A 14,244-nucleotide genomic window follows, 5' to 3' on the forward strand; every position below is an offset into this window, starting at 1 on the left:
TGTAGTCCAAAACATCTGGAGAGCCGAAGGTTGCCTATGCCTGGTATAGACAATCCACATTTGATGGAGAACTCATTAGCTTAGAGTTAATTCATTACATAACTTTAAACAAGCCAAGAACAGTCTGGCAAAGCCAGACCTTCTGTATAAAAGTGACAGGTCTAGTCTATATTATACCACATGCAAAAATATTTATAACTGGGAATACACGGAGCACTATAAGCTAATGTGGTAGTTTGAAAAGTTTGCTTGTCTAGCGATTGACAGATGAGGTACAATCAATCTGAATATACAAATGCTTCTGGTCATTTGTCAGGTTTCTGCCTTGTGTCTGTTGGTGTTTATTTCAATGGAATGGGTGTCGGGACATAATGGAAGTTTTGTACAATGGCCTGGCTTACATTCATAACCTACATTAAGAACATAGGACAAGCCCTGGTGGATCAGACCAAAATCCAGGATCCTGCTTTCCCACAGTAGTCGACCAGATGCTTAAAGGAAGTCCAAAAGCAGGACACAAGGCCAACAGGCCTCTTTCTCAGAGACTGATATTCAAAGGCATGGTGCCTCTGATCCTGGAGGTGGTAGTAGCCATAAGTAGTCTTATCCTCCATTAATTTGTCTAATCCCCTTCTAAAGGGGTGGGAACCAACCATCACCACTTCTTACAGCAGCAAATTCTATAGCTTCACCGTAGCTTCACATGCAGCAGAATTAATGAGTTGAGTTTGGAAGTGGTAGAATGGACTCGACTACTTCAGGAGGGGCAAAACCTTTCTGAACGCCACTTGTCTGCTGCACTGCAGTCTGGCAAATGTTACACCTGGAAAAAGAGGCTCTTGTTCTGCCAACTCCAGTCCCTTCAACCTGGAGCCACCCAGTTAGAGAAATTGAACTGTGGGCTCTAGGAGGAATAAATTACTGTGCTTAAGAAATAAGTTGATCTCAGGAGAGAAGCTGAGTTATTGTACTAATCACGGCAGATTCCCCGCCGCCGCCTCCACCGCCTTTTTGTGTATTTTACTGCCTTTCCATAAACACAGACACTGCAGGCTGGCGACTGAATTTACACCAAAAGCAAAAAAGGACTGTTTAACTTGCTGTCTCTGCCCAATCAGCTAGCAAAAACCCCGGCAGGAAGTGACAATATCAAAAGCCAATACCGTCATGACAAATTGAAAATTTCAACACATAAAGGCCAATTATAATGCTACATATACATGGGAAGAGGCATAAACAATGTGAAAACGCACATAGAAAGAGATGCTCTTTTTCGAAAGGGAGAGGGTAGATACTAGATACCAGTGGGTGGGATGCTGCAAGTTGCAGTGATTTCAGTCTTAGCTTCTTCAGAAGAGAGATTTGCAAGTCCAACTGATGTTCTATAGAACTGTAGAGTTGGAAGGGACCCTGAGGATCATCTAGCCCACCCCTCTGCAATCCAGGATTATGCAGCTGTCCAATATGGGGATCAAACTTGCAGCCTTGGCATTATCAGCACCATGCTGTAACCAACTGAGCTATCCAAGCAAATCAGAAGTAGAAGATACTTATTTAGACCATTTCTATACCACATAATACCTAAGAATAATGTGGTGTGCAGAAAACTAAAAACAGTAGTTACAAATACATTATTGAAACCCATTAATATAAATTGCTCAAAAATATAGACGAATAACAATTCCTTCTCCTCCTGACACATCTCCCTGCTCAACAGCCTCCTGGGTCTCCACTAGGGTCCAAACAGTTTCACAGATCTCCCCCTCCCCCATCTCACAATAAAGAAGATTCCTGGAACCAGCTTACATTACCCTACCCTCTCAATCTAGGCTCCTTGTATGGACAGGCACCAAGGTACATGAAGCATACCAAAGGGCACTTCAGACTGTTCTCAGTTCACAACGGCATTTAAATGTTAGCCAACTTTTTGTACCACAAAAACCCTCAACATCACCCTGAATTGGCACCAAAATTATAAACAGGGAAACTTGATTCAATGTTTCAGATGAAATAATACCCTTTCAACATGCTGCAATCCTGCCAAGGGTGCCAGTCCCTGGGGGCTGAAGCACCGTGCCACTCCATTTTTTTAAAGGGACCAGGCTCCCTCAATGTTCAGAAGGCCCCCATGCGACATCACACACAGGCCCCCTCAATCCTTCGGAGAAGGTGGTGCCTCTGAATCCTGCAATGTTAACACTGGGCAAGCTAGCGTGTTGGGATATATATATATAGCATCATTTCCCATTACTTTAAATTCATAGATGCTTTTTAGCAGCATGTCTGCGGAGAATGCACTGAAAACCTATTAGATGAGAGATAAAACAGCCAATTTCAACACCTCCCATCTTTCCTTTAAGAATGCATCTTCCCAAAACCAACCTTTGCATTTCTACTTTAATAGCCAAGCATTTATGCATAAACAGTATCTCTTATTTGTATTAATAGCACAGAAATGTAAATCCTCACACACCAGTAGGAGAGCATCCCCCATTACATGCAAAGTTAATAGGGACCCCCAGCTGTTTCCCAGACTAGACGTTTTCACCTCAATCTTCAAGGCAATCTTTTTTACATGTTGGGAGGGGGGGCCATTAATACGAGTGCTGTTGGATTGAGCATCACAAGATCCAAGTTCAATTTCTCATTCTGTTACAATAAGAATCTCAAATGATCTTGGGCTAGTCATTCTGTATGAGATTTTTGGAAGCACTTGACATGGAGCTAACCTGGGCTCCCATCACAGTTGATAGTTAAACCTTCCAGTGGAGATTTCACCATTGGCCTTGATGCAAAGAGAATCAAGAGATGATATTGTTACGATGTGCTTTTTATTTCATGAAGGATGTGAGCTGGTTTGGAAGCTTCAGCTAAGAAGCAGCGTAGCAACCAGCTGCGTTAATATTTCTGTAAATGGAACTTCATTGAAGCTAATGAAAACATGAGGATTTAGGTCAGTTCAAAGTCCCATTGACTTCAACTGGGTTAACTCCACAGAAACTCAAATATGTTTCAGGAGGCTGCTGCTGGATCTTATGGTTTCATGGTCCAATCTATAGCCAACCTAAGACTTCAATGTAAAGTAACCAGCTCTGTTTGCTTCATAATTACGTTAAATTTAAATACAACTGTATTAGGCAGATTGTACACTGAAATGCCAATTTCAGACACCATACCTGGAGATGCCATGCATGGAAACTGCGACTTCCTGCCTGTGCTACAGCTCCTCCCATTTAAAAGTCTTCCTAAGTGAAAACGGAAAATAAGTTGCAGTTCCTTGACATAGCTGAGAAGTGGCTGGGCAGTGCATGGGTTTGCCTGCAAGGAATAGCTGAACCCAGTTAATAGTAAGAATAATTCCCAGTGAATCTGTAGGTTCCATTCCTGGAGGTTTTTGAGACAGAACTGAATAAACATCTATTAGTTCTTATATACTTCAAGATGTTGGGCAGACAACCCCAGAGGTTCATTACAGCTTATGATGATGAGTAACCAGCAAAAGACACATAATAGCAATATGACCATCCAAAGAAAGACAGACATCATTAAACCGTTATATTTATTGGTATGAATTCAAAATCTTCTCTCTTTTTAATCTAAATATTTTACATCTTATATATTTGATCCTTGATTAAACCTCTTGTAAGTTGCTAATCATTAATGGGGGGTTTATTGTTACTGTGCAAACAGTTCATTCATGCTGGTGACCTATCAAATTTCACAGACATGGTCCTTAATTGGATTTATTCATTTCTAATCAGCTTAAGCCCTGGGTGCTGTAATGCTTGACTAAATATACATTCAGCACCCTTATTTAAACTGGTAAAATAAATGTGAGATTTGGACTCTGAATATATAAATGCAATTGTTATTGTGTACCTAACAGTAGCAGAGGTGGAGGGAGGAATTGTAGAAGTGATTTGAGGGGTCAGCATTTGGTGTGCCCCTGGTGAGAAAGTTAGGGATGGGGAATATAAAACTACAAAACCTATAATTCAAGAAAACTCTTCCTTAAGATCATAAATGGGCAGTCCAATGTACTGCATCTATGGTGCCAAAGATAATCTGATGCCAATGAAGGCCATGTACACCCCATACATGCATGCATTGAAAGTACGGACTTCTGGCGGCTGACGCCATTATGGGTGGTCGTGGGATGCTTCGGCTGCGAAGCACCCAGTTCATCCCGGGGGTCAGGAGCCCTGCAGCCGCATAGCGGGGCTCCGGTTGGGGTGCGGGAAGAGCGTCCCGCACCCTGGGCTCCCCGGCTGTGCCCGTTGTGGCTCCGAACCCTTCCCTCGCTCCCCCTGTAAAGGGGGAGTGGGGGTGAAGGGACGACGGAGCCGGGCTATAGGGGACATGCCCCAACCGGGATGTAAATGCGGCGACAAAGCCTGTGATGAGCGTCTAAGTTCTACCTGTTTTCAAGGAGCTGATAAGAACCCAGAGGCTGTGAGTAATTGATTGACTCTTTGTATTCCTGGAACGATCTGGGGGAAAGAAGAAAGGCAGCCCGCCTCCCTCCCTTCGGGTGGTGAAAGAAATTAACTCTTTAAGTGACTGCTGCTACAACAATCAATAGAAAGTACTTGGAAATTGAAAACTGAGTCTGTTGAGATTTCCCTTCGGGGGTTAACTGAGGAAAAAATATCTCCACTTGAAGTTTTGGTCTTTATACTCCGGCTTTGGAGAAATGGGAAAAAATTGAAACAAAGGAAGGAAGAGACAGGAACTGAAATCTGATACTCACCCTCTCTCCTAAAATGCTGGACTTTGTGCTCGCGCTGGCATCGAACTCTAGTTTAAAGGATGAGGAAATGCTCACTGTCTTGCAGATGGAATTGCTTAATCGGAAACTACAAGTTTTGAGTGGAATTATTCATAAAAAGGATCTACTTTCCACAGAGGAGGCTTTTCAAAAGTTTTACACAATGGAATCAAGCCTTGGCAAAGAGCTGGGAGGGGTGCTTCAAGGATGGTCTGAAATGGCTGGGCAAATCCGGGAAAAGGAACCTGAAAAGGGAAAATTTATAATATCCAGACTCCGAGGTGGCAGCTCGGGGGCAAGGGACATGGAATTAAGATTTTTACAAGAAGAAGAACAAAAAGGAACGGAGGAGCCCAGAATGGAGATGATGAGCACCCTGAGGCTCGATGCGGGGTTTGTTGTGGATGCTGCCTGGATCTGTGGACACTCAGAGGAAGACAATTGGAGATTTGGCTTTGGAGAAAGACAGAAAAAGACAATGGACAGAGGGGGAGTGGGTTGAAGTATTAAATGTATAATTTAAATGGTCTGCCATGGTATCCGAGATTGGAGTGTGAAGTCTGTTAATTACAAGGTTATTTTAAATAAGTAAGGAGATATTGAATTTTAAGTTAAAAGCAGCATGATAAAGGATAGAAGAAATAAGTTTAGCTATAAGAATATTTGGTTATGATTTAGGTTAAAATGCAAAGATTAAGATAAATATGTTTTTTCTTTTTTCTCGTTAAGTAAAGTTAAATTTTTTATAGAGAAAAGTTGTTAAGGAAATAGTATATTGATTTAAAACCGAGGGTGAATAGGCGGGGGAAGTCAAACGTCAAGATTCAGAACTAGAAATTATTTTTTTTGGTAAGGTATATAAATGAGAAGAAGAATCCTGACATTATGTGTAATTGTATTTGTTTTTGTATTTGTAGGTGTGGGGTTGGGTTTGTGTTATATTATGAAAATGCTAATAAATTTTGTTTAAAAAAGAAAGAAAGTACACACTGTCCAAAAAAAGAATTCTGGGAACTGTAGTTCCCAACAGCCTTTTTAAAACTACAGTTCCCAGGGTACTTGGGAAGGGTGTGTGCTGAATACATGGTGTGTATGCAGCCTAAGATTCCTAACATCAGCAAACACACTTTCCTGTTGAATCAGTAACCCTTGCACTGGCCGTTATTTTAAGGATAATCTCAGGCCTCTCTATGTAACCCTCAGGATGCTCCCCAGGCCTCTCCTCTCAAGCGACGCATATCTCCAGTCCTGCTCTGGACCCTCCTCAAGTCCTTTTGCCTGGTACCAATGTGTCCTTGAAATGTGATCAAGTGTCTTGCTTGCCTGAAGGATGAAGAGATTGCGGGTGTGTAGAAAAAAACAACCGGCTTTTGCACTGGCGGAGGAAGAAGAGTGCAGGGGGAGCACACCACCCCCCAGCAGTGCAATCCTGGTAGGGTGCCATCGCGGCTGCCCCCCAGCGTGTGCTGGGAGCCACGCCCCTGCAGGCAGTGTGCCCCAGCCCCGCCCCTGCCTGCTCTCTGCCCCCCAGTGCTGGGCTTTTGTATGGCTGAAATGTAACCTATTGTACAAAGGTCACATCCATTGCCCTGCCCACACTTGCCTCTTGACTTGCAGAATTTTGCCTCTATATCCCTAGAATTATAGAAATGTTTATTTTGTACCCACCTATTGACCCGGTGTAGCCCATAACAATCCAAGGAGGTTTTAAGCACTTGGAAACAACAACAAAATATACAGTGAAATCTTTCCAGCGTCCTGAAAGGTTTGTTTTGTCTGTCATTACTTGAAAAGCCAAATAAGTTTATCTTTAGACTACACATAATACCTTCAGTTATTCGTTTTAAATGAACAGTTCCCAGGGTTCCATCACATTCTATCATCAGAAAACAAACTGGGAGAAGAGCATTATCATCATATTGTCCCCTAAAGGTGAAAGCATATGATCATCCCTGACAGGTAACATATTTTTATATGTCAGCTTCTTGTTTTCTGACTGTCATATTTAGTTATTGGTAAGTCATGGTGATGAGATGGTTGGACAGTGTTCTCGAAGCTACTAACATGAGTTTGGCCAAACTGCGAGAGGCAGTGAAGGATAGGCGTGCCTGGCGTGCTCTGGTCCATGGGGTCACGAAGAGTCGGACACGACTGAACGACTGAACAACAACAAGAAGAAGTCATGGTACAGTCCAATCAGCCTTTTCCTCCCCAGTAACACCATTGAGCAATTGTCATTCTATCCAGTTGCAGCAGGGCAGGAGAAGGAAATCAGGACCACTCCATCAGCTCTTAACAAGATAGTTGATGGAGGAAGGAGCCTTATGGAGCTGCTGGCAGTCTGCTGCAGAGGGAGATGTGGGAAGCTGGACCAAAAGCCAAGAGACTAGAATCTGCTGGCTTCCCCTCTCCTTGCACTGTTTCCATTCCAGCTGGCCCTTGGAAGAACTTTGTAAGAATGAGTGGCAGGAGAAATCCAGCCAGATGAGTGGGGTATAAATAATAGAATTGTTGTTGTTATTATATTCCTGGGTTTGCTTTTTTTTAAAAAAATTATTTAATCAATTTTTCGATACAAACATCAACCGCAAAAGACACATACAACAAAAACCTTAATAACAGTAATAACACAAGTTGACAATTCAGATTTGGATACACTGATATACCTATGACTACACCTTTTAAACAATATTTTCCCACCTCTCTCTCCTCCTTCTACTTCCCACCACTGTCCACCTTATCACTTAAACATTCACTCCAGATTTCTTCATATTTATCCATTCTGATTTTGCGTCGACATGCAATTTGTTCATATGTAGCTGATCTGTCCATATTATCAATCCATGTGCTCAATGGAAACTTTTTGCGGCTCTTCCAATTCATCAAAACAAGCTTTTTTGCTTCTAATATAGCACAGTACATCCATATTTTTTTTGACCCCTTAAAATCTCCCATGTTTCTGGAATATAATTTAGAATTAAATTCAGTTCCCCTAAATAACAATTTCTTTTTATTACTCTTGCTATAAATATCCTCACCTCACACCAAAATGATCTTATCATCAGGCAGTTAATCAACATATGCATTATGTTCACATTTTTACTTCCACAATTGTCTGCACTTTTTATTTTCTTCTGGTATAGTTTTGCTGGAATCCAGTGGACTCTGATTATTATTTTCTGTTGAATAAGTCTTATACTTGACTCCCATATATCATTTGTTATCTGTACCCCTAACTCTTCACTCCATTTTTGTCTATCATACTCTAAATCATATTTCTTCCTGTTGAGTAGGGTTTTATATAGTGCAAGTGTAGAGTTTTTTGCTTTTGTTGCAGATTAATCTTGCAGCAGCATGGGTGTTTTTGATGCTGCTATAGCATCAGGGCCAAACTACCTTTCCAACATATTTTTCAATTGGATGTATTGCCATTGTGTTTCACTGGTTAATCCGTACTTTACTTGCAAAGTCTTATATTCCACAAATTCGTAATTTTCATCAATTAATTGATTCAATGTCAAAATACCTTTTTCATCCAATTTTACCAAATTATTACTTGATTACCAATTTTTAATTTTGGGTTGGCCCATATTGTTAATTTTTCATGCTGATAGGAGTCATCCTTATTTTTATTTATATTCATCCAAATTTTTATAGATGCTTTAATAGTCTCCAGGATAATAGGATATTTCATAAAAATGGAGCCAAGTTTAGTCCACCCTACAAGAGGTCCAAAGAAACTATATTCGAGAGCTGCCCAATCGGGATTCCTGCTAGCTCTCTAATAATTAGTCTTACTCAGCAGGTAAACCTGGTGATGTAATTCCAGATATGGGAGCCTAAAGCCTGGGTTTGCTTTTTTCTTTCTATTCTCTCCCAATCTACTTTCCTATTGTGTCCTGTCCTTTAGATTGCATGCCCAAGGGTGGGACTAAACTGTTTAAGAAGTTTCTTTAAGAGTGGGGTAAAAGTGCTCTAAATAAATACATGCTTTGGGGAAACCTTGGGTTTCCTTCCCAGACTGCAACCATGTAAATCAAGGTTGGGGAACCTGTGGCCCCCTCTCTATGTTGTTGGGCCCAAAATCCCTTCAGCCTCTGCCAGAATAGCAAATGCCCATGGACTAAGGCGGTTGTTGTCCAACAACATCTGGTGGCCACCAAAAGCCCACATCCAAGTCAACCTTCAATCCTGTTCAAACAACAACAATGATTTTTGATGATCCATATAAATAAATATACTTGGCAAGAATAGACACTGCCTTAGCAGGACATCCTGTTGGCATCCCTGGGAATAAGACAGCCTGTGCAATAGGGATCTCCTAGAACTGTGTTTCCCAAACTTGGGTCTTCAGCTGTTTTTGGACTACAATTCCCATTATCCCCGACCACTGGTCCTGCTAGCTAGGGATGGTGGGAGTTGTAGTCCAACACAGCCAGAGACCCAAGTTTGGGAAACACTGTCCTAGAGCATTTGCAAGTTCATGAGGTTTTACAGTAGAACCTAAGGTCACTTGCTTATTACTCCTTCTCCTGGCCATGCCCACCCTCTTCAAAACAGAGCAAAGCAATTCCATCAAAGCAAAGAAGAGAGAAGAGAATCAATGCAAAAATCTACTTAATTGGCAGTAACGAGAAACAAGCCAGCCCACTGGCCCAACCAGATGTGCCAGGTAAACCGCTGTAACCAGCAACTGCGATCACTCCATCAGCAGCCACAGGATGTCGCTTTTTAATCACCGCAGTGACAACATTATTAGCAACAAAACAAGCACCTGAACTTTCTCAATTAGCAAGCCTGTGGGCTGGGGATACACAATCCAGATCAAGCAATCTAAAATAATTACCACACCTAGATTCTCTAAGTATTCAGAATTAGCAAGGCAGGCTGGAACCAATACCTAAGACAGCACAAGGAAGGAAAATAGCGGGGAGGTGGTGTAAAAAGGAGTGGGCAAAAAATTCACTGTCCCACAAATTTTAACAAAAATGTTATTATTCAGATTCCTTATGGTCAAAGCATGTTGTTGAGACAGAAACAAGTGTTGAGCTCTGGGTACACCTTGGGGCATAGGCTGACCAGAGGGAAGATGGAGGGAAAGTGCCCACACACACACAGTTAGTTCCCCGCTCCCCATTGGTAGACCCCAATGGTCACTTGAAGGAAAGGTGCTTTTCACAGGCTCTCCCTCCCCTATAAATATACTTTCCCTCTTCTGTGCCCTCCTCAAATACTGTTCCCCTCATCTGGATCCATATCTATCGATTGTGCTACAATGCCACCAACTTCCTTAAATTGAATACAAAGGTACTGAAAGGGCTGTTTTTATTGGAATTCTATGCTGGCTTCCAGTTTCTTGCATTACCAGCTTCTCTCTCTCTCTCTCTCTCTCTCTCTGGCTACATCCTCACCACACATCTAAAGCACGTAGCTTCCCCAAGAATCTTAAGTTTGTTAAGGGTGCCGGGAATTGTAGCTCTGTGAAGTGCAAAGTATTGTTCACAAGATTCTTGGGGGGGGGGAACAGTGTGCTTTAAATATACGGTCTCTCTCACTCTCTTCATTGAAAGCACATGACTTGGGTTGGCCTAATATAGGTAATCTTGCTCTAATATGGATCTTGGCTACTTTTACCTTTTTGTAACATAAAAACATCACACACGTGAGCCAAATCACATAGTACTTTCTATGTCACCTTGCATGAAAGCAATCCTAGACATGTCTGTTCAGAAGTGAGTCCCATTGAGAGCAATGGGACTTTATTGACAGGTAAGCCAGTACAGCCAGAAATAAATTACAGGTGGTGGGAGAGAATCTCCCCTTAACTACCCTTTAACAACTCTACTCCTGAAAACAGAAAGCAACTAAGTCTGAGTGTTTATCTATTGAACACAGTGGGATGTACTTATGAGTTAATATACCTAGGGATTGCTCTGTGCACTGCATTAAGAGGTAACAAATTCACATGGGAATCACCTTGAGTATGCCATCTAACACCATCCATGTAGACCTCTACCTCTGGCAGTGCCTAAATATTAACAATGATGGGATAAAGAGTGAGGGGCAAAAGTCAACATTTTCATTACTCTTCCTCCCCCTTCCCCCCTATATTTTATTAGTTTGCTAACTGAACCCCTTCTGGTCACCCCACCTAGTTCCATGCAAGTCTCCATCCCTTTGAACAAGAAAGAAATCATGGGGCTTTGATAGAGACTCTGGATAAAATTAAGAACTTCAAACTCCCAGGTTCCCCCCCCCCCTTTTGGAAGCAAAAGAAAAACAGATGTCCTGTTTGTTAAGTATAAATAACTCCGTACGTTGAAACCTTTCTTTTACGCTGCATTAAACTTTATTTAATGCAGGGTGCCCCCTTCAACTGTAAAAAGGCGGAGAAGGAGCAAACTCAAGGGGTGACAAAGCCCTAAATCTTGTTCTTTCCCCTCTAGGGAAACAGAAGAAGACAGGAGGGAAAAGCTTTCAGGCAGATGAAAGAACTTTGTGGATTCCTACCAAGCTCGTGGAGAGGGATGGGCCTTGTCAACTCAAGCCCTGGGCCAAAGAGAGTTTTCTTGGCAGGACTGAAATATTTGCCTTTTTTTATGACCCCCACTTAAAGCACTTCCATGACAGGCAAAATAAAAAGAAGAGCACCTTTGATGCAATCCATCAAGCACTTATTTTTCTCCAACAGCCCTTCTCCAAGACTCATGGGACTGGCGCATTAGCAGAACTTTGGCGTGCAATGCCCCAATGTTCATGTGAGAAGAAGAAGAAGAGTTTGGATTTGATATCCCGCTTTTCACTACCCGAAGGAGTCTCAAAGCGGCTAACATTCTCCTTTCCCTTCCTCCCCCACAACAAAAGGTGAGTGAGGCTGAGAGACTTCAGAGAAGTGTGACTAGCCCAAGGTCACCCAGCAGCTGCATGTGGAGGAGTGGAGACGCAAACCCGGTTCCCCAGATTTTGAGTCTACTGCTCTTAACCACTACACCACACTGGCTCTCGCACTGAGTTGACACAGGCACTCTGCTGGGGAGTAACAAGAAGCCTTGCGGGATTTAGTACTTACGTGAGCACATAATTGACGCTGACGATGCAATGAGGCCGTGAAGATCGGCTGTTGTGGACAATGGTGGCATAGCTCTGCACCCAGACCCAGCCACCTTGCTTGGCCAAGAAGCGATAGTATTTTGTGGTAACTTGACCTTTCACTAGCACTGAAAAAGAAATAGAAGGGCTGATTTATTTAATGAGCAGTTGCTCCATTTCTGTATTTCCTTCAAAGAGGAACTCTAACAAATCTCTACAAGGGCTCCATTTTCTTTATCATATTTCAGTGATTTAACTTGTGCCCTGCTTTTTAGAAAGCTCTGAGCAACTGGGTGGTCTCTTATCCAGAACTACTTCCCAATAGCTTCAACAAGGTTGAATAGCATTGAGTGGGACCAATTAGAAGTGAACTCAGAGAGATGTTGTCGGTGTTCTCAGCAAAGAAATAGAATGTGGCTTTGCCAGTCCTCGATATTTGTGTTGATGTACATTCAGGCCATTGAGCACATTATGTCTTTTCAAGAGTGGCACCTCTCCAGACCACCACATTGACTTACACTGTGGTCCTCCATAAGTTGTTGGACTCCAGCTCTCATCAGCCCCAGCCAGCATGGCCAAGGATGGTGGGTGTTGTGGTCCTACACCTATTTTGAAAGAAGCCGCACTTCCCATTACAATTCTGACCAAAGTGGTGGCAGATGGTAGAAACGTAATGCTCTACTGTAAGGGCATGGCAACTCAAAAGCACAATCAATCATTAACAGCAAAAGTCAGTCTACTTCCCAGCCAGGGTGTCAATCAAATTTAAAATGAGTCTCTGGCATGTGATTATTATGTTACAGGAGTTCACAAGTGTCAGCAGTTAGATTAAAAGGCATTCTTATGGTCTCTAGTGAAAATGCCTTTTCCTGGCAGTCATGAGAGAGACTAAAGGCTTTGTAGTGTCTACACTACTAAAGGGTTCAGCTGTCATGACCTCCTTCTCTGTCAAACATCAACATAGCAATTCTGAAAGCAGACTGAGCTACAGTTCTATACACACTTACCTGGGAGTAAGACCCACTGTAGTTAATGGGAATTACTTCTGAGCAGTCATAAAAGATTGTACTGTAAAGCTTCCTAACTATGAATTACCAAACTTTAACAAATTTTACACTGTCTTTGTAATGCAGATATGGAGAGCTCACCCTTGTCCCAAATTTTGTTAAATATATTAGAATTTAGACTGGACACTCAAAATCTGAGACTCAAAGGGGCTCAAGATGAACAAAATATTTTGCAAGCCTGTCTTTACCATGTTTACTTAAATGTCTCATTGTTTTCAGTGGCACTTTCAAGCCAGTGTATGCAGAATGGCAGCAATTAAAAATGCAACACACATTTAAAGCTATAGTCTTAGATTTAATTAGGATGGGTCCCAAAAGCTGTGGACCACAAACCAAAACAACCTGGATTAATTGGATTTAAGACTTTTATGTTGCATTTATATGGCCAGAGGTAATAGAATGCATCAGACCTCCTCAGAGAGGATGATCCCCTGTCAGATCTTTGATCCCCTAACACTGCAATGTAGGGTGATGCAGGGGCATGCCAGGGGAAGATTTAGAAGGTTCTAATGCCGTACCAGCCCCACCTACAACAAGCCCAAAATAAATCTATGTCCACTGAACTGGCATAAACCAATCCCCTTTTATCACCACTCCCAAATTGTGAGAAGTGTGTTTCTAGAAAAGGGCATAGGATTGCACCATTAAACTGCATTCTATGCCCACTTACCTGGGAGAAAACCTCACTGAACTCAGCTGGATTCCCTTCTTTGTGGAAACATGTAGGATTGTGCTGTTAAAGTGACACAAAAACCCCAGTCCTTCTTGTGCAGTGTCTCCAACTTAAGAACAATTTTATGATCACTTCTATTTATTCTGAAGTCTGCAATAGCAGCTAGGGCTAACCCTTTGTGGTTTTTTGGAAAGACATTATCCACCTTTAACAATACCCACAGAATACCTTTTGCAAGCTGAATTTCTGTCTCTATCACAATTATGTATTACAATTACAAGCACAGAGCTAGGAAAGAGCAAACCAAGCAGCAAGCCGGTTTAAGCAGTGATGAGGATCTGCTCTGGAAAAGTGCATTCCAAGCCACTAACATCAGATGATTCTTTGAAGCCCTGCCCTAAATTAAAATGAACCTTACAGGATTGTAAATATAATTAGAATCAGGGACCAACACACCAAAAGAGAGAAACCAAAATTAAAGGTTGGCAAGGCGGTAGTATGGATTCCCCATCAAAATCACTTAACAAAAATTTAAAAAATAGTAATTGATTTGAAGACTAAACCCAAAGTGTTCTACTGTTAAGAAGTTGCATTCCCGCTCATACCAGGCTTGAGAGGCGATTCCTCACAGCCCTTTCTCAAACCAT

The 14,244-nt window shown here is 42.0% G+C and overlaps 1 protein-coding gene across 2 annotated transcripts in view; it reads right to left on the bottom strand.

The window, feature by feature from the left end:
- The window catches only part of SIM1 (SIM bHLH transcription factor 1), a 61,512-nt gene that overhangs the window by 11,239 nt on the left and 36,029 nt on the right, over nt 1-14,244 (bottom strand). For both annotated transcript variants that reach the window (XM_033143492.1, XM_033143491.1), the window contains one exon: nt 11,838-11,985. In XM_033143492.1, coding sequence (XP_032999383.1) covers nt 11,838-11,985 — 148 coding nt within the window. The remainder of the gene's footprint in view (nt 1-11,837; nt 11,986-14,244) is intronic.

This window comes from Lacerta agilis, chromosome 3 (genome assembly GCF_009819535.1).
Source record: "Lacerta agilis isolate rLacAgi1 chromosome 3, rLacAgi1.pri, whole genome shotgun sequence".
In the NCBI taxonomy this organism is placed as follows: domain Eukaryota; kingdom Metazoa; phylum Chordata; class Lepidosauria; order Squamata; family Lacertidae; genus Lacerta; species Lacerta agilis.